Below are 17,781 nucleotides of genomic sequence, written 5' to 3' on the forward strand. Positions count from 1 at the left end.
TCTTATGTTTGCAGAACAGAGGTTTGCCATGGAAATTGCTTTCATTTGTTCAAGGGACACCCTATCTAGATTGGTCTCTGTTAGGAAACTGAGCCATTGCTGAAAATGGTTTTCAGCCACAATGTAGGCATTAGCCTTCACAAGACAAAATCATTTCCAATACCATTGTAGGAAGCATATTTGAGTCTCGGTAATACTCAGTGAAACTGTTCAAAATGTCTTTGTCTGCTATACATTCAGGCCTAAAACCTTTTCAGTACCAGTACATGGTTGAAGCACTGCTGAAAAAACTATGGTCAGCAATGTTTCCATTTCCTAGTATGAACAAGGTTTCCATGCAATTCTCGGTATTATTGCTATACTGCTACAGTGCCAGGGACTGGGTACCTAGGCAGTTGCAGGGACATCTGCATTTAACCCTTTAACAGCCAAAGCCAAATTTTTCCGAAATGTAAAGTTTGCTGTCAGCAATAGATTTTGTACTCAGGGTCATTGATAGACAAGAAATAGTGAGTCACCAAAAAAAAGATCACCTGAAACAGTCACAGCTAATATACATAGCATACTTCACATACTCATAGTCCATAGTGAAACTACTTCTGGAACAACATGGTGAATTCATGACATACATGCTGTCTCCATACTCACAAACATACAGAAGTATACATATGGCCTTGGAGCCTCAGAATGTTCCCATGTAGCAGAATGATGAAGTTTTCCCTACCCCATTTATGATGTCAGCATTGTTAGTATATTTGCAAGATGCTTAGAACATTTGACCAGTCAGTCTCTTCAGCTGAGAATGCTAATTGGACTGTGTGCATTGTGTTTCAGGAATGCTGCCTGTCATCTCAACTCATCCGTTATCCAACTTCGAGCTGACTCTTAGCCCTGATGGCACTCGTGTGGGCAACCACAAGTGCTCCAACCTACTGGATTATAATGAGATCCAGACCAAACATGGTTTTATTACAGATGAAACCAAGAACCCTGAAGTGATTGGGGAAACTTTACCCTACCAGTACAGCAACTCTCTGCGATCTACTAAGACCTTGCGTTTCTATCGTAACCTCAACCTGGAGGCCTGCCTCTGGGAGTTCAACAGCTACTATGCTATGTCTGAACTACTGACTGACTGCGGGGGCTCCATTGGCACAGATGGCCAGGTATGTGTCACTGCGGAAGCGCTTGCCTCAGAGACAGAAATGTTGAAGAACCAAGTCCAAGCAAGAAACACTTATAAAATAAATAAGAAAAGCATTAGCCACTATACAGATCACTTGATACAAATTCTCACAAGAAAGATTCAGATGTCCTGGGCACAGTTCCTTTTAGAACCATTTAGAGACATTCAGAAGTCCCCAGAACCCTTTCAGTTTTCTGTATTTCATTTGTTGATAAATAGCTTTTTCATCAGTTGCTCCACTCATTAAATTAGTCTCCTCACTAATGGCTAATCCAGTGAAGTGCTGAGTACCCTCAACTTCTGCTGAAATACTACTGGGAAGAGACAGTGGGCCAGATCCTGGCTACCAGTCTGGTTGCTTTGCACCAATCAGTTGGAAATTGCAAGCTGGCATCCAGCTGGATAATGGCATGTCCTGACACCTGGTGTAGGGAGTGTGGCCAGCTCGCCTTGTACCCTTCTGATTTCTGGTTTCCTTTATATTCCTTCCACCAATACTGTACTGAAAGCAGCTCAGTTGGACTGGCAGATTTAGCCCAGTATAGCCATTGTGATTATTTGCATAACCACAAATCCCCTTTCTAGATTTTTGTCTGAAGTAGTATAAGGAGGAAATAAAGAGAGAGATGAAAAGTAGAAGAGCCATCTCACTCCTCTCTGACTTCTAATAGAATGCTACTCTTTCCTGGCTTAAATAAAAGCAGTGATCTGTTCATTAGTAAACCCTGACAACCAACCTAACTAGGAAGTGAGACAAGATCTGGTTTTAAAACAACTGCTCCTTTATAAGAGTTTCTGTGCTGTTTATTTTCTTTTCCCCACCGTTTTAAATACATTAAAAAGCACTTTGAGATCTATTGATGAAAAACAACACAAGAGCTAGGTGGTGGTATTATTTATTTTATTACTAGGTGGGAGCAGTACTGTTGGGCACTGTACCTCTGCATGCTGCCATGATTCATTTTTCAGTGTGGGTTTTACACATACACAGCCATGTGTGATTCCTGTTGGCTGCTGCTCCTAACCTGGGTGTGAATGTGCTTATAGACTTCAGCTCTTTTTGTTGACCCAAAATATTTCTTCTTCCAAGTGTGTACGCACACACAATATCAGCCAAATTATCTTTAATTGCTACACTGATGCAAACAAAGGCAGAATTTGGCCCTGTCGACAATATATACATAACATATTGTCAGAAGCCTCATAACTCTCTTGTGTGCTTGTTTGCTATGGAAAGGAAAGGCACCCCGTCAGCCATTCCTAAATTGGGAGTTCTAATTATTGACAGAGTCACAGTGCTCAGTCATTTTAGCAATGACTGCACCTTGGTAGTGCTGCCAGACAGGTGACAGAACATAGCCAGAGGCCTGGATGCTGGGGAATTAAAAACAAAAAACCACCACACGAGCGCACACATTCACTTTCCTGAGCATAACCAGCCATGATCCCAGACTTTATTATGTATGAGTCACTAGAATGTCCAACAAAGGCCAGACGTGCCAGCAACTGCACCCAGTGGTGGTTTAGAAAAGGCCTTGATATAATTGAGTTCCATTATAATCAGTCACCATAATGAAAAGTCCAATGGGACTAGAGCTTGAGGCGCCTCCCCCTCCCCCCCCCCCCCCCCCCCGAAAATGAAAAGTCCCCTGGCCACTCATAATGTCATTTAATATATGATGCTAAGGTCCTCAGAGCATCTCTGGCTCTATATTCCCTGAATCAGGCTCTGATTACAACACATGGTTCATTCTCCTGTGTTGGGGTTCTTCATTGTTACCAAGATGATGGGAGCATTTGTTTCTGTCATAATTGTGTGTGTGTGTGTGTGTGTGTGTATGTATGTATGTATGTATGTATAGCTATAGACTCTCCCACTCCAACCACATCATGGATAAAACAGAGAAGAGACTCCAGTCTGGAATTTTGGTTCAATATACTATAAAGACAGGTGCCATTTGCAAAATTGGGTTCTCGATCCACGTTCTGTTTTTCAATGCCCCAAAAGAATGTGGTTGTCAAATCTGTATTTTCATGCAGCCCATCTCTAACACCATGTAACTTGTAATCAATTCTGAAAGAAACAAAACATCAGCTGTGTCAGTTTGAAAAGGAGCTTTGACTAAGGAAGAGCTTTGTGCATTTCCAGAGTCTTGGGCTGAAGTGTACCAGAGTTCACTAGTGAAGGTGAGCTTGCGAGTACTAATTCCATAATGGATATGTCTATATAGCCCAGAACGACTGTAACATTTGGAATAACTCTCAGGTCAATGCTAGCATGTCTTGTATCTTGCAAGATGTGTGGCCCGAGCTGATGTGCTTCAGCCTGCACCATAACTCTCTTCCTTTGACATGCACTAGGAGTCGCTCCCAATGGCGGAAAGTAGATTTGTAAACACACCGAGTAAAATGTGTGCAAGATCTGAAATGTAAGCAATGCAAATTGCAAAAAAAAAAAAAGGGACATTTCCATACATTTGACTAATTGAAGATATAAAAGTGAATGAGGTGTTTTCTTTTGGTTAGCAAAGTACAATGAAAGTTAAAATGAAAGTTTGGCAACTAACTTATCAGCATTAGACACGAGTGCAGTAACCTTCTGCCCCAATGGTTTTCAGGTGTTAAATCTGGTGCAATCCTATGTCATACTGCGGGTGCCCCTCTATGTCTCCTACATCTTTCATTCTCCTGCTGCCATTGGTGGCTGGCAGCACTTTGACTTGCAGTCTGAACTGAGACTCACCTTTGTATATGATACCGCCATCCTGTGGAAAGATGGCATAGGCAGCCCACCGGAATCAGAGCTCCAAGGTCAGTTCTTGCTGCTTTCCTTCTTATTTTTAGACTCTGTCCCGTCATGGCCCCCTTCCTTCCTGGGGGAAGCATATGGCAGTTTGTGTGATTAATCAAGACACCTCCTGGCCTTGAGAATCACACAAAAAACAGCATCAAGGCCAATTCCCACTATTAAAATACCCAAGGAATAAGGTTGTTTGTTTTTAATTCCATATGTTGTTGAATTAGATATTTTAAACGTTTTCCCAAATATATATCCCTTTAAATCTACCACAGAATGAGTAAAAACAATAGGCAGCCCCATTTTAGAAATAGATAACAGAGGCCATATTTAGGAGAGTAAACCCCTAGAGTGCTGGATGGATGTAGGTTTACAAAACAATGGACAAGCCCTTGTGTTAATGGAAATGGTTGAGTGCCAGCAAAAGAGGGATCCTACTGGAAATTGAGCCAGAAGCCTTTGTGGTAAAGCTTGAAGAAAAACTCAGTGGATCTGATTCTACTCCCACTGCTACTTTTTTACACCCGTGTAATTCCATTTACTTCAGTTGAGTTACCCCTGATTTATATCAATGTAACTCAGAATCTGTCCCAGTGGAGCAGACCCTTGGTTCTATTGAAGTCAATTAGTCTGAATATCTGTCACAGTAAGGTTCTATAATGCAGGAGGGTTTAGATCATCCAGAGAGTGCCAGAACGTAGCAACCTATTTCATTTCTCCAAATACTGAAACTAGCAAAGAGTCTTTCTTTCAAAAAGGAAACCGAAAACCATTCTCTGTAGACACAATGGCTTTTTTCTGTCTAGGTTCCCTCTACCCAACCAGCATGCAAATCAATGATGAAGGGCGATTGGTGGTGAATTTCAGGACTCAGATTCGGTTCCGAGGACAGTTTGTAATGTCTCACCCAGGTAAGTACCTGGTCTCTTCTCCTGGATCAGTATCTCCAGGAGACATGACAGACATCGGTAGCACTCTCTGTTCTCAGCGGAAGGGAGGTGTTTTAGAACAAAGAGCATGTTTCAACAGATTGGGGGGGGGGGGGGAAAGAAATTGAAACCATTCTTTTCAGGGATGGCAGAGATTCCTTTGTGTTGTCTTGTTACCTCTGTCCCTGTGTGCCGATTGATGCTGATCCCTTCCAGGATGTAACTCACCCTTTGCTTCTACAGGTACTTCTCTGTCATCAATGGTGATGTCTGCTGACCATCCTGACCTCACCTTCACACTGAGTCTGTTACGAAGTGAGCCAACCTTCCACCAGCCTGTGCAGCAGTGGAGCTTTAGCTCAGACTTTGCTGTGAGTTCCCATTCAGAGTGGGGAATTTGGGGAGACTGCAATATGCAGGATTTACTTCTGTTCCGATGAAAGCTGTTCTACAAAATCAATCAGTGTCTGTTCACATAGATTTGATCAAGGATATAACAAAAATGATCATTTTAATGCTTGCCAGCTTCCAGCTGCTTTACTTTTACATAATGAATGATCACAACTCCCTGGTGATTATTATCCCCAATATACAGATGGGAGAAAAGAAGAGTAAATGATTTGCCTAAGATAAGACAGAGTTTGAGTGACTTGTCCAGAGGGAGTCATTGCCAGAGAAATCTAATGCTACAGTAATGGGAGTCATGTAAGTAAATAGGTACAATCATGGCCCTGATTCTACATTGTAATCTGTGCAGGTGGGCTGTGGCCTAGAGTTGGATTGGCTAAAACAGGAAAATTATGGAAAAGAAGAAATTATTTAATAGCTCTTTCAATATGCAGGTCAGTTACAAAGCTCAGACTAGAACTCGGGTCTCCTGACTCCCAGTTCTGGCTCCTATTGATTGAACTGTCCTGCTTCTCTGAGAAAAGTATTTACAATTGGGTGTCCTTGTGTACATATGACACTGTTAAGTAGGAAGATAATAGATAGAAGATCTATGCTTTTTAATATACATGCTGTTTAGACTGAAGGATTACAATAAAGGTAGTGGCAGTGCCCTGTATTTTGAACTGAAGCTCTGGTTGTTCAGAGATTATGGAGAAGGGTTTGCTTTCTAATATTGTGGATATTTTGTGTGTGTGTGTGCTAGGTACGAGACTATTCTGGTACTTACACTGTAAAATGTATCCCATGTACTGCTGCACCCAACCAGGAATATACCCTTCCTATCATCTGTAACCCATGGGAACCAGTCATTTTTGAAGTGGATATCAGATTCCAACAGGTACAGCATTTTTATTGAAGGTTACCTATTTAAATGCCTTACTTGTCTTAGTGCATTCAAATTGCTGTAGAGCTGTGTTTGTCAGGTGTATCTCACACTGTGCCATGACAATTAAACTAATATTTTTCATTTGCTTCCTTCACAATTTATTATAGCCTATGGCTAAACTACTTCATCATTTTTACACCATGTTTATGAGAGCTGTTCATGGATATTAGAAATTGAGCAGACTGAAAATAAGATCATTTGTTTTCATAACAAGTAGCATTAGAACCCCAGCTTTTTTTAATGCTGAGACTCCGCTTAATTTTATGGAAATACACTGAGGTGATCCTGGTTGTAATGGAGTCGCAAATCAGGCCTGTACATTTGACACTTCATTCAGATTTGTCACGGACATGTGCCTGTTTAAATCAGAATATTCCTGTGCTTATGAAAGTAATTAAATGGTATGAATTAATATAGCATCCCATGAATTACCTCTGTTGTTTTATAGGATGTCTTATGTGTACCAGATTCTCCCTTTCGGTTGAAAGAAGGAGCATCTAGGTAGCAGGGTAAGCAAGAGGATTGCAAAACTGAGCACTTGTCTTCCCACTAAACTGCAGTGTGGCCGTAATTTTCAAACATCTTAAATTTAGGCTTGTAAATCCTTAGGTCGGCACCTAAATTAGTGCATGATTTTTAAAAATGCTACACATCCAACAGTACCTATTGATTTCAATGGAAGTTGCAGAGTGCTCATCTTTTTAAAAATTAGGCCCCTAACGTTGGTGCCTAAGTAAGAATTTGTATGCTTAATTTTAGGCACCCAGTTTTGAAAAATCTGTGTCAGTGTAAATAGGACTCTTATTTATTATATGCTAATTAATTAAATGAAAAAAATGTACCAAATCAGCATTATGGCTCTAAGCAGACACGGTCAAGAAACTAAAAAATATGCCTTCCACAGTAGCATAGTCATTACTCATAGAGGTACATAGAGGAAGTTAACACTTTGTACAATGATTTATGTGCTAAAGAAGAGGTTAGGGTTGCTGGGTGAATAATTCTGAATTATTTTCAGACCTATGCAAATATGCAATATTAAGGTTATAGCAGTAGGGTTTGGCTTTTTTCCTGAATTAATAATTTAATGCATGGAGGAACATAACTCAGGGGATTGGGTTGTGGCACATGAAGATTAGGTCGTTAGTTTGAATATGACCAAAAGTCATTATTGATTGTTTGGCATATGTGAAATGAGTTAGTGTAATCAATCCAGCTTCACTGGTCATGCTCTGACTCCTAGAATCGATGGCACCCCACCTGGTTCAACAGGCGTAGGAGAAGCGGGGTGGTAGCCCCAGAAGGAAGAAGTGGAGGCAAGGTGCACACTAGACGAACATGGGCTGGAAGAGAGGTTTTAAAGCTACACAGATCTTCTTCACGACACATTATCATTCATGGGACCAGTGCCAGAACTCATACAGCTCTTAAATGATGATTTTATCCCATTATATCCTGTACAGCAACCCTGCATGTATTAATTTTATGTTAGGATTTGAGATGTACAGAGTATTGAGTGATCCGATTAGCTGAACATCACGGAATCTGCAGTAAACACTGACATTTGTAAAACTGTAGCTAGATTTCAGAGCTGCTTTTTTTTTTTTTTTTTTTTGCCTCAGGTCAGTGACCCTGTAGCGGCTGAGTTCACTCTTAATACCCAAATGTTACTGCTGTCCAAGAAGGAGCTCTGGATATCCAATGGCTCCATGGGATTTGGGGAAGGAATGGATGTGGCATTTGCTGAAGGTAAATATATCTTTTAGTAGCCTGCACCCCATTGTACTAAATATTGCTAATCTGCTGTGGACACGGAAATAGAACTACTTTTAACAATAATGGAACGTTTCTTTTACTCGTTTCTATAACACCTATTACAGAGGCATCTGTGTGGTGGGTGTGGGATTTCTAAATGTTTATCAAAGGCTAAACAAAACAAATGATTCTTGCCCTGAATGTTGTTAGACTGTAGCTCTAGTGTGAGCAAATGAAAAACAGATGGGGCCTCTTAATTGGGAAGATCCTACCACCAGAAAAGTACAGCTCATTCCTTCAAGTAACTGAGAGCCTCACCCGTAACAGTCACCACCACACTGAATTGCAACCAGAAACAGGAGGCCAAAGATTTGAGCACACATTACCTACTTTCACATTGTGCACTGACTGGAGTTCTGGATGTGCTTCAGGGATTCATAATAAAGTTCAGTTATACCAACATTACAGCACAAGTCGTTATGTACGGAACTGGTCTCCAACACAAGACCTCCTTGTGAAACCAAGATAGTCTGCTAGATCAGTCTGTTAGAGAGACTAGGGGGTGAGGTAATATCTTGTATTGGACCAGCTCTGTATAAGCTCAAAAGCTTGTCTCTCTCACCAACAGAGGTTGATCCATTTCAAGATATTACCTCACTCTCCTTGTCTCTCTAATATCTGCCCTAGCCCTGAGCCTCTCCAACACTCCTCCAAATCCCTCATCCCCAGCCAGAGCCCTCAGCCCCCTCCTGCATCATGAATCCCTCATCCTCAGCCCACACCCCAACCCTCTGCCCTAGCCCTGAGCCCCCTTCCACACCCCAAACCCCTCATCCTCAGTCCCACAGCCCTCACCCCTGCACCCCCTATTTCCCACAAACTCCCACCCAGAGCCTGCACCCCTCACCCCCTCCTACGCCCCCAGTCCAGTGCCTGCACCCCTCACCCCACCCTCTGCCCCAGCCCGGAGCCTGCACCCCAAACTCCCTCCCAGAGCCTTAGGGAGTTGGGAGGGGCAGGTTCTGGGCACCACCAAAATGTCTACAAACCTGCCACCCATGAACACTGCATAGATCAGTAGTTTGTTACTTGAGCATAATAGCTATCATGTTGGATACCTCTTTATGTGGCTATCGGTTGCCCCCTAGTGAGAAGGGGGGGGAAAAGTCTGCTTTCCCAGGAAACACTGTTTACAATGCAGTAACTAGTGCAGATTAGTAGCCAGTGCTAAATCAGTAATAAAGGTACTATATTCAACTACATGCATACAGGCAATTGAGACCTTAACATGATCATTTCCGGACTACACAGCCATAGGTCTCATTGCATTGGTTTTATTATGTACCATTGTTTGTACAACATGAAATGAATTACTTTGTGTTTAATTTGCTTTATTAGGGTCTGAAATTTATGGCCGAGTGATGGTGGACCCTGTTCAGAATTTAGGAGACTCTTTCATTTGTAACATTGAGAAGGTGTTTCTGTGCACTGGGGCTGATGGATATGTGCCCAAATACAGTCCAGATAATACGGAATACGGATGCCTGGCTGACTCACCTAGCTTATTGTACAGATTCAAGATCCTGGTATGTAAAGGGTTAGTTCACACAGAGTAATTTAGAAATAAAGCTTGAAAATAGCAATCTGGCAATGTTCTATTCACTCCCCCAGGATAAAGCTCAACCTGAGACGCAGGCAGAAGTGTTTGGAAATGTGAAGTTTCACGCTAAATTAGCTATTGATCATGCAGATGCTTTTCCGTTAGTAAAGCAGCCTGGTTCGGATGGTTTCAGCCTGTCAGCCTCTCCTCTCTTCCAGGTAAGTTCTCAGGTATTTGTTGTACAAAAAGCTACTCATGAGAAAAGGATATTCTCTCCACTTCTTATCATGGACTACATTGGTGCTTCCTCTCCCGCCTCATAAGCGCTTTTCAATATTTTGCTTGTATGAATTAGCCATTTTAAAAAATTGTAGCTTTCTACCTTCTTACTCAATGGATCAGCTCTCTGGGTGCATTTTATAGTCATTTGTACTGCTTTTTACTTACTGCTAGTCATGTAGATTCAGCACAGGAAAGAGAGGGAGCTAGATTTTGTTTCTTCTTGTGTATCATCAGCATGGTCTGTGCTGTGGCACAGTGTAGACAATAGGGAGGGTGAATTCCAAAGCACATCAAAATGTTGCGCTGTAACTACCCTGTGTGGATGCTGCTGGCATAAAAAGGTACCTGGTTCACGTTAACATGGTCCTGTTGGAAAGACGACTGCATTAAAGCAAACTAAGTACCTTTGAGTTCAGTGTCCACACAAGGCAGTTACAGGACAGTATTTTGGGGTGCTCTACAACTCGTGCTATGGCATACTGTAGACAAGCCCTAAGTTTGAGCTATCTGGGTGCACACTGCTGAAAGCAATGAGATTGCATGGCTTTGTGACTGGGAGCAGAAACTAGAGCCAATGGTGTTACTAAGCTTAACCTAGAGATGCTTTTATAGAGAAGTAAAATTTGAAGAACCTGGTTTGAAGGTATTAGCAACTGGAAAAAGTACTTTTACTTGCAATGTCTGTGCCCAGAGGGCTCTGCACAGCTTTCAAGTTACTGTTTATCATCTTGTGATTTCAATTTATAGTAAAGAGGGTTTTTTTGTTCTGTTCAAAGGTAGCAGCAGGACGAGAGTGGTACATTCATACAATTTACATGGTTAGGTCAAGAGAGAATGCTAACCGAGGCATAGGCAAAAGAAGCCTAGAGCATCACCAGACACTCAGCAGCACCAGGAACCTGAAGCGCAGTCGGAGAGCCAATCCTGATGATGGCCCCACTATTGCCCAAGACATTGCAACAAATAAAAACAGGGGCACAAATATTCAGCATATAGCCCTCTACCATTCCAGTAAAATCACCCAGAATGATCAGTTCCTGCCAGGTGAGCCCTATCAAAGGCCAGTATTGGAAATCACTGGTAGAGATTCTGAAAACAGCCTTTTGCCTGTTCTGGGAGGGGCAGGTGGGCTGCTGCTTCTGATAGGCACTGTGGTAGTCGTCATATTTCTGCTGAAGCAGAGGGGACAGCCCTCTCATAGAAAGAGGAAATCATCTGTCACCGACTCCAGCAGCAGTGACAGTTCTGAAGTGTAAGGGGCGTCTCAAAACTGAGTTCTCAATTCTTCTAAGATGTCATTTAATTGCAAAAGCAAAAACTCAGGTCTGTCTGGCTGCCTACTTTGCACAGACATGAAATTGCCTGCTATGGTTGGGTCATATTACTACTAAAAAACAGAAGTGGCCCAGCAGATGTGTATTAGGTTCAAATATGAATGACTGATTTAGAGTTCAAAACCATTTTTCAGAAACAAGAGGTGACACTGGGACACCTTAGTGTTTTTTAAACCAGCATTTGCTTTTAAGAACCGTGTATGTACCTTTTATAGCCACTATGTAAACCTGATGTTCTTTAAAGGGAAATTGAGGTTTAGTTGCTATTGTATAGATTTATTTTTGTGAAAAGAAAAACAGTAGTATGTATAGTGAAAATTTCATACATCGCTGTGGAAGAAAATCAATAAATTCTCCTCTCACGTCCTAATAGGGATGTCAGTGCCAAACAAATCTGCTAGTGAGACCTGGGGGAAGATCAGAATTATTGGACTCTCGTGCTGTTATCAAAGAAGAATTTTTGTTCTACATTTGTGTAGCCAACAAGTTATAGGACCATACCCTCACCCACTTGAAAAATAGTATACAGTACTTTAATATTTACAGTCTTTGCTTATGTTAGTAATTTAAAGGAACAGTACTCTCAGGGTAATGAAGAATACTTACTACAAACATGATACTGCTCCATAACTATTTTAGATTGTACATGGGAATGTGTCATTGATCTAGGCAATTACTACTACAGACTGCTTTGAATTCACTTTTTAAATTTGAGTGATTACAGTAAATTATAAGCTCCTATATGCACAGTCATAGGTCAAGGAGGAAGATGGGGGGAATTCCACCTCTTGACTTGTTTACTAGATGCTGAAAGTCACATCTGTGTAATTAAGCTGAGTAAATCCTACACTAGCCTAATGGTGCTTTGGGAAATGCCTGTGTCCTCCCCCTTCCCCCCGAAACAAAGTTAGTTTCCTACCTTTGGCTGAAAGAGGGGACTCTATGATGAGGCAATAAACCAAGTCAAGTTAAAACTACATGGAAAAAACAAGGGATTGTGTCTTGACTTACTGAAAGCTGCCTATATACATATTCCTAGCTAAGGCTGTTGTCATACTATTAATTTCAGTGGAGTACAGAGCTAGTGGAAGTAAGGTTACCTTGTTGAATTTCTCTCTCTAGCTTGAGAGATGAGCTTTTTAATTTTGGGTTAATCCATATATTGGAATTTATTATAGATATCCAGCTTTATCACTAATCAGGCAATGTGTTAGGGCAAAGCAGAACACTGTAGTTACACTTATATCACCACTTTTTGAGACTACTCTAAAAGCTAGAGGAATTAGTGAACAAACAGCATCTGTTGGTAGTGATCTATAAATAAGTAGCAGGTCAGGAAAAAACCTGGAGGTCTACAAAAGTTGCTGGACACTCCACTTACTCTGTTCAAGAGAGCTAAATCGACATGTAAGCAGTTGCTCCAATTACCACACATGTCAGTCAAAAGAGGGAGAAATATCCACAAAACCCTCTTGCAATTAAGATTTGTTTAAAGTGAACCAAATTTGAAGTTACATGACTCTAAATAAACCAGGAGTTCTCAAACATTCACAAGCTTTCAGCTTGAGCTCTTTAAAAGAAAAAGTCAACTGAAGCCTTTTATTAATAAATGAAGCCTATTTTATTACTTTAATGGTAAAAAAAATTCAGCACAGCTGTTGCATTTAAAAAAGTGAAACTACATTAAGTACTATGTTTCTAGTTCAGTAAACAGATGAACCTGATGTCCTTTAATGACATAATAGTTGAGCATTGTACAGTACATCTTATGAAGACCCGTAAATTAAAGAACTACTTTTTAAAATTTAGTGATTACAAAAATGCAGCATTCACAGCTTTAACTTCTTTTTCCTGCCTCGACCATCAGGAGTACCATCCATTTTACGCTTTTGTGCCTGTAAGATATAGACATATGGGTCATTACTTTATTCTCCCTAAAATTTGCTCACCATAACAAAACTACCCACATATTTGGAGATTAAACATTACACAATGTTAAAAATGGGTTCAAGTTAACTGTTTGCTTGGCCAGTACCCATGGAGCACAGCCATTTGTTTTAAACTCAAAGAGTTAGACAACCCTTATTTTGCAAGGACATTAAACTGTTCAGATAACCCTGGTCAATCTCTAGTAGAGCTGAGAGCTCTGAGGCTTTCCTCTACTTAGCAGAAAGAGCTAGGGACTTTACAGAACATGCACACTTATTTTTTCCCAGAAGTGAATACCCATTAACTGTGTGTAAAGCATATCCCATGGCTATTTCCCTACTCAATGAGCTGTTGCCTTCAACCACTTATTTTAAATAAGTGAATGTTATCAGGGATAAGAGGCCTACAGCTCTTTAATGTGGAATCAGTTTGTTATGGCAGGTCAGAATTATCTTGTTGAACTATACCCTAGATAGAACTCACATTTTAAATTCAAATCTAATGTAATGTATTGGGGGGGTGGGGGTGGGGGTGTTCTACTCTTGGCAGATATCTGCCAATCAAATCTTCACCATATTTTTGTACAAGCTACAGTGAGGTGGCTAAACCAATTTGGAAACAATGCAAAAAAGCAAAGAACATTTTCACTTGCATTTCTTAGCACAGAAATGGGCAAAGAATGGTTATCAAGTTAAAATGGCAATTTTTTTTCTTAGCATCTGCTTCCTGTGAGTCTAATTCATTTCAAGTCTAAAATACAGCAAAACACTGCAAACCACATATAAACACAGGAAAATGAGTCTGGATTTTATTCTGTTTTATGAATCCGTAAAACTGTCAATCAAGTTTTGATTGCAGGCTCTATTGTCTCTGATGCAAGAAATTAAAAGAGCTCTGTTTTTCAGATCCCAGGTTGTGTTTCCAGGTCTGTAGTTAGAAAACTAAGCTAAGATTTTCAAATCCAAGTGCTCAAAATAAAAAGCTATGCCCTCTGAAAAAAATCAATTCACTTATTTAGGGGCAAAATTAGGGCTTTAGGAGCCTAGCTTTCAGGCACACTGGTTTGTAAAATTTGATAAGTAGATGGATCCTTAGAATGACCCTTTAGACACCACTTTTGAGAAGTGTCACTATTTTCCAGACACTTGGTAAGTACCCAATACTACTTAGACACCCAGAGATGCAGCCTATAACTAGGTAATTTTCTTCACCAAAGCATTTGAACACAGATTTAAGATGCATGAAAACTCACTGAAGAAGGCTTTGGTCCACGTTTCTTCTTCTCTGCCTTCTCCTTTTCTTCCAATTCCATGTTTTCTCTTTCAATCAAAGTAATTAAAGTATTGCATCTCCTCTGTAGCTCCTACATTACACACAAGATAGCCATTTGATTACTTCACCTATATAGTACCTATCTTCAAGCAAATGGTTTTTCACATTAATTATACACGGGGGGGAAGACTGTAAAATTTTATAAACACGCAAATTCAAGACCTTAGTGCTATTTTAGTTGTTACTTATGCCAATGTTTTAACAGACTTCTGTATTTAACAGTGCAAAGTCTAGAGTAGTAATTTAGCATTTAATCCAGTCTCAAAACAAAAATACACCACAGTAGATTTCATTCAAACCTTGTTGAGTCAAAAACTCCCATTTATTTATTCCAAAATTACCTCTATTTGCTGGTTTAAAACCAAACCAAATCAAACCCTTTCAATATTAAGTGTTTATGCTTTAATTTTCAGCTTTGACATTAAAGATCCTATATTCTAAAGAGACATTCTGTACCAAACAAGTCTATATTAAAGTCTCAAAACATGTGCAGTAACGAGTTTGTTTTACACAGTTCTACAATCAAAACTATTAGTAAGATTAAAAAGGAATCAGGATTAAGTTACAGATGCTGCATACAACCAAAAGCCTAAACTTCATTCATCGATTTTCAATTGTGAAAACATTTTATATATATATATCTACACGCACACAGACATACCTCATCACATGCTGATGAGCTTTGTAGCCATTTGAATTCATCATGCACCTCAGACTACCTCACTTGCCCTCTGCCCACTATTTCTTCTCTATAGGAACCTACATATTTAAAGGCCATTAAAAACCCTGCCATGAAAATGTTCTCTCCCTTGTATCGTTTGTACACCGTTTTTAAACTAGAACTGACAAATATAAAAATTATGTGGATGAGAATGTCTTGTGAATAAAAACAACAAACAAACAGATCCAAACCAACACATACCATTGCAGTTCTGGACTTGAGGAACCAGTCAAATCTGAACTGGGGAGAGTTTCGAATACACTGTCTTAATTCATCATAAACATTTTCTTTATCAAATCCTAACTTGTGAAGCATACAGATTAGAAAGCGATCCTCCTCCTCTGTATAATTCTTCCCTTTGTTAGTACCATACGATATTCTCAACTGGTGGAAAGGTGCTTTATACCTGCCAATCTAAGGGAAAGAGACAATATTTGAGTACACAAAATTAAGAAACAACTTAGATTAGAGACCAATGTTTCATATTAAGCTCTGGACCACATGCAACAGACATGCAGCCAATACTAAAAATAAATACATCATTTAAATAGTCCATGACACACAAATGTTAGTCAATTATAATTGTAAAAATAAGTCAAGTAGTTGAATACAACTTGTGCAAGAGACAAATTCAGATGATGAATTTACCAGTTTGAATAGCAGCACTGGTAGCTGATCCAGACAAGGTTTGGTGAATGAATAGTAATCTTTTCTGACTAGCTGTAAGGTTGAGTCCTGACACCACTGTCATATTTGCCAAATTGATAGTCAGATCCCACTAGCAGTTCAACAGTAGTTTTATATTAACCCAGTTGCTGAAAGGTAGATAATTCTTATTAAACACTGTTACAATTAAAAGCTCTGAATATCAGTGCAGGTTAATGTCAAATTCATTCACTGTCCAGACAGTACCTCTGCACAAAGTAAATGTTACTTAAGAGCTGTGTATTTTACTTAATGATCATTTTACCACACAGATGAAAGTAAAGTAAAGTACCGTGACTCAATCACATTCTGACAGTGGGATCAGAATTCCCCCTCTATATAAAGTGAGTTTGGCTAAATACTGTGGAAGAGCTGGATTTTTTCAAAATTTTTTTTCACATCTCTCAAATCTGTGCTAGATATTCAGAGATTATCACAGGATGAACAATTCACATTGTGAAACCACAAAGAGGTAAATTAACTAGCAATAGACGAAGCCATAAAAACACCCAGTTTGAAAGATTATGGATATCAGTCAAAGGAGGAAGAGATTAGCAATTTATTGGTAAAGTAGCAAGTTATATGCAAATATATGGACAGCAAAGGGTTACTTTTTATGAAGGGGTGGGAAAGACCAGGGAGTCAGTTGTTGGCAGTGAGAATAGTGTTGCTTTATCTCCCTACCCTTTTACATGGGCTCCAAACATATGACTAGTTCAGATCTCACCCCTATAAAGACTGGTAGCTAGAATTATCATGTTTAGCCCAAAAAGATATGGGACAATAAAAGGAAAAAAAAATTATAGCAAATACCTTTGTGTCAAGTGCTTTTTTTATACTAATCCGCCTCTGAATTCTAGCTTCTCCTCTTTCAATCTGAGCCATTATCTTCTCTATGTCCTGGAGTTCATTGCATCTTTCCCAGAACACAGCTAAAAGTGTAAAAAACACCCACCACTTGTTAGTCTCTTCTCACACATTTTTTGACAAACAAACAGAGGCTAGGGACACCATTCCTTACCCATCCTGGCTAATAGCCATTTATGGACTTAACCAATTTATCCAGTTCTCTTTTAAATGCTGTTATAGTCCTAGCCTTCACAACCTCCTCAGGTAAGGAGTTCCACAAGTTGACTGTGCGCTGCGTGAAGAAGAACTTCCTTGTATTTGTTTTAAACCTGCTGCCTATTAATTTCATTTGGTGACCCCTAGTTCTTGTATCATGGAAATAAGTAAATAACTTTTCCTTATCCACTTTCTCCACATCACTCATGATTTTATATACCTCTATCATATCCCCCCTTAGTCTCCTCTTTTCCAAGCTGAAGAGTCCTAGCCTCTTTAATCTCTCCTCATATGGGATTTATTCCAAACCCCTAATCATTTTAGTTGCCCTTTTCTGAACCTTTTCTAGTGCCAGTATATCTTTTTTTAGATGAGGAGACCGCATCTGTACGCAGTATTCAAGATGTGGGCGTACCATCAATTTATATAAGGGCAATAATATATTCTCAGTGTTATTCTCTATCCCCTTTTTAATGATCCCTAACATCCTGTTTGCTTTTTTGACCTCCTCTGCATTCTAAAATAAAATATTTAAACACCTGGTTCATTACTTCTCACAGAAACTTTAAAGTGCTTTACAAATACAGGCAAATAGTTCCATTTTACTATAAGAATGGGGCTGTAACGTTACTTGGTCAAGATTACACAAATAGTCCCTTCTTCTGGTCCCTGCCTCTCCTCACTCCCACCCTCCAGGGCCCCTCCTTTGAGAGCTCTCTATACAGTTTGGGTCACCACCCTTACTCCCAACCACAGCCCCACTGCTTGGTATGCTCTCCTCCCAGATCCCCACATCTATCATGCCTCTAC

General features: G+C 40.0%; 2 protein-coding genes across 2 annotated transcripts in view; one reads left to right on the forward strand and one right to left on the reverse strand.

Moving 5' to 3' along the window:
* The window catches only part of FREM3 (FRAS1 related extracellular matrix 3), a 101,033-nt gene extending 89,876 nt beyond the window's left edge, over positions 1-11,157 (forward strand). The window contains exons 16-24 of the mRNA XM_054028899.1: positions 835-1,166; positions 3,805-3,997; positions 4,790-4,894; positions 5,156-5,283; positions 6,066-6,200; positions 7,871-7,997; positions 9,402-9,589; positions 9,675-9,821; positions 10,662-11,157. Coding sequence (XP_053884874.1) covers positions 835-1,166; positions 3,805-3,997; positions 4,790-4,894; positions 5,156-5,283; positions 6,066-6,200; positions 7,871-7,997; positions 9,402-9,589; positions 9,675-9,821; positions 10,662-11,141 — 1,835 coding nt within the window. The 3' untranslated portion in view covers positions 11,142-11,157. The remainder of the gene's footprint in view (positions 1-834; positions 1,167-3,804; positions 3,998-4,789; positions 4,895-5,155; positions 5,284-6,065; positions 6,201-7,870; positions 7,998-9,401; positions 9,590-9,674; positions 9,822-10,661) is intronic.
* A 1,671-nt stretch (positions 11,158-12,828) lies between these two features.
* Positions 12,829-17,781, reverse strand: part of SMARCA5 (SWI/SNF related, matrix associated, actin dependent regulator of chromatin, subfamily a, member 5) — a 50,507-nt gene continuing 45,554 nt past the window's right edge. The window contains exons 21-24 of the mRNA XM_054028900.1: positions 16,720-16,838; positions 15,403-15,615; positions 14,401-14,511; positions 12,829-13,114 (exon numbers count right to left, since the gene is read on the reverse strand). Coding sequence (XP_053884875.1) covers positions 13,049-13,114; positions 14,401-14,511; positions 15,403-15,615; positions 16,720-16,838 — 509 coding nt within the window. The 3' untranslated portion in view covers positions 12,829-13,048. The remainder of the gene's footprint in view (positions 13,115-14,400; positions 14,512-15,402; positions 15,616-16,719; positions 16,839-17,781) is intronic.

This window comes from Malaclemys terrapin, chromosome 5, assembly GCF_027887155.1.
Source record: "Malaclemys terrapin pileata isolate rMalTer1 chromosome 5, rMalTer1.hap1, whole genome shotgun sequence".
Lineage (NCBI taxonomy): Eukaryota > Metazoa > Chordata > Testudines > Emydidae > Malaclemys > Malaclemys terrapin.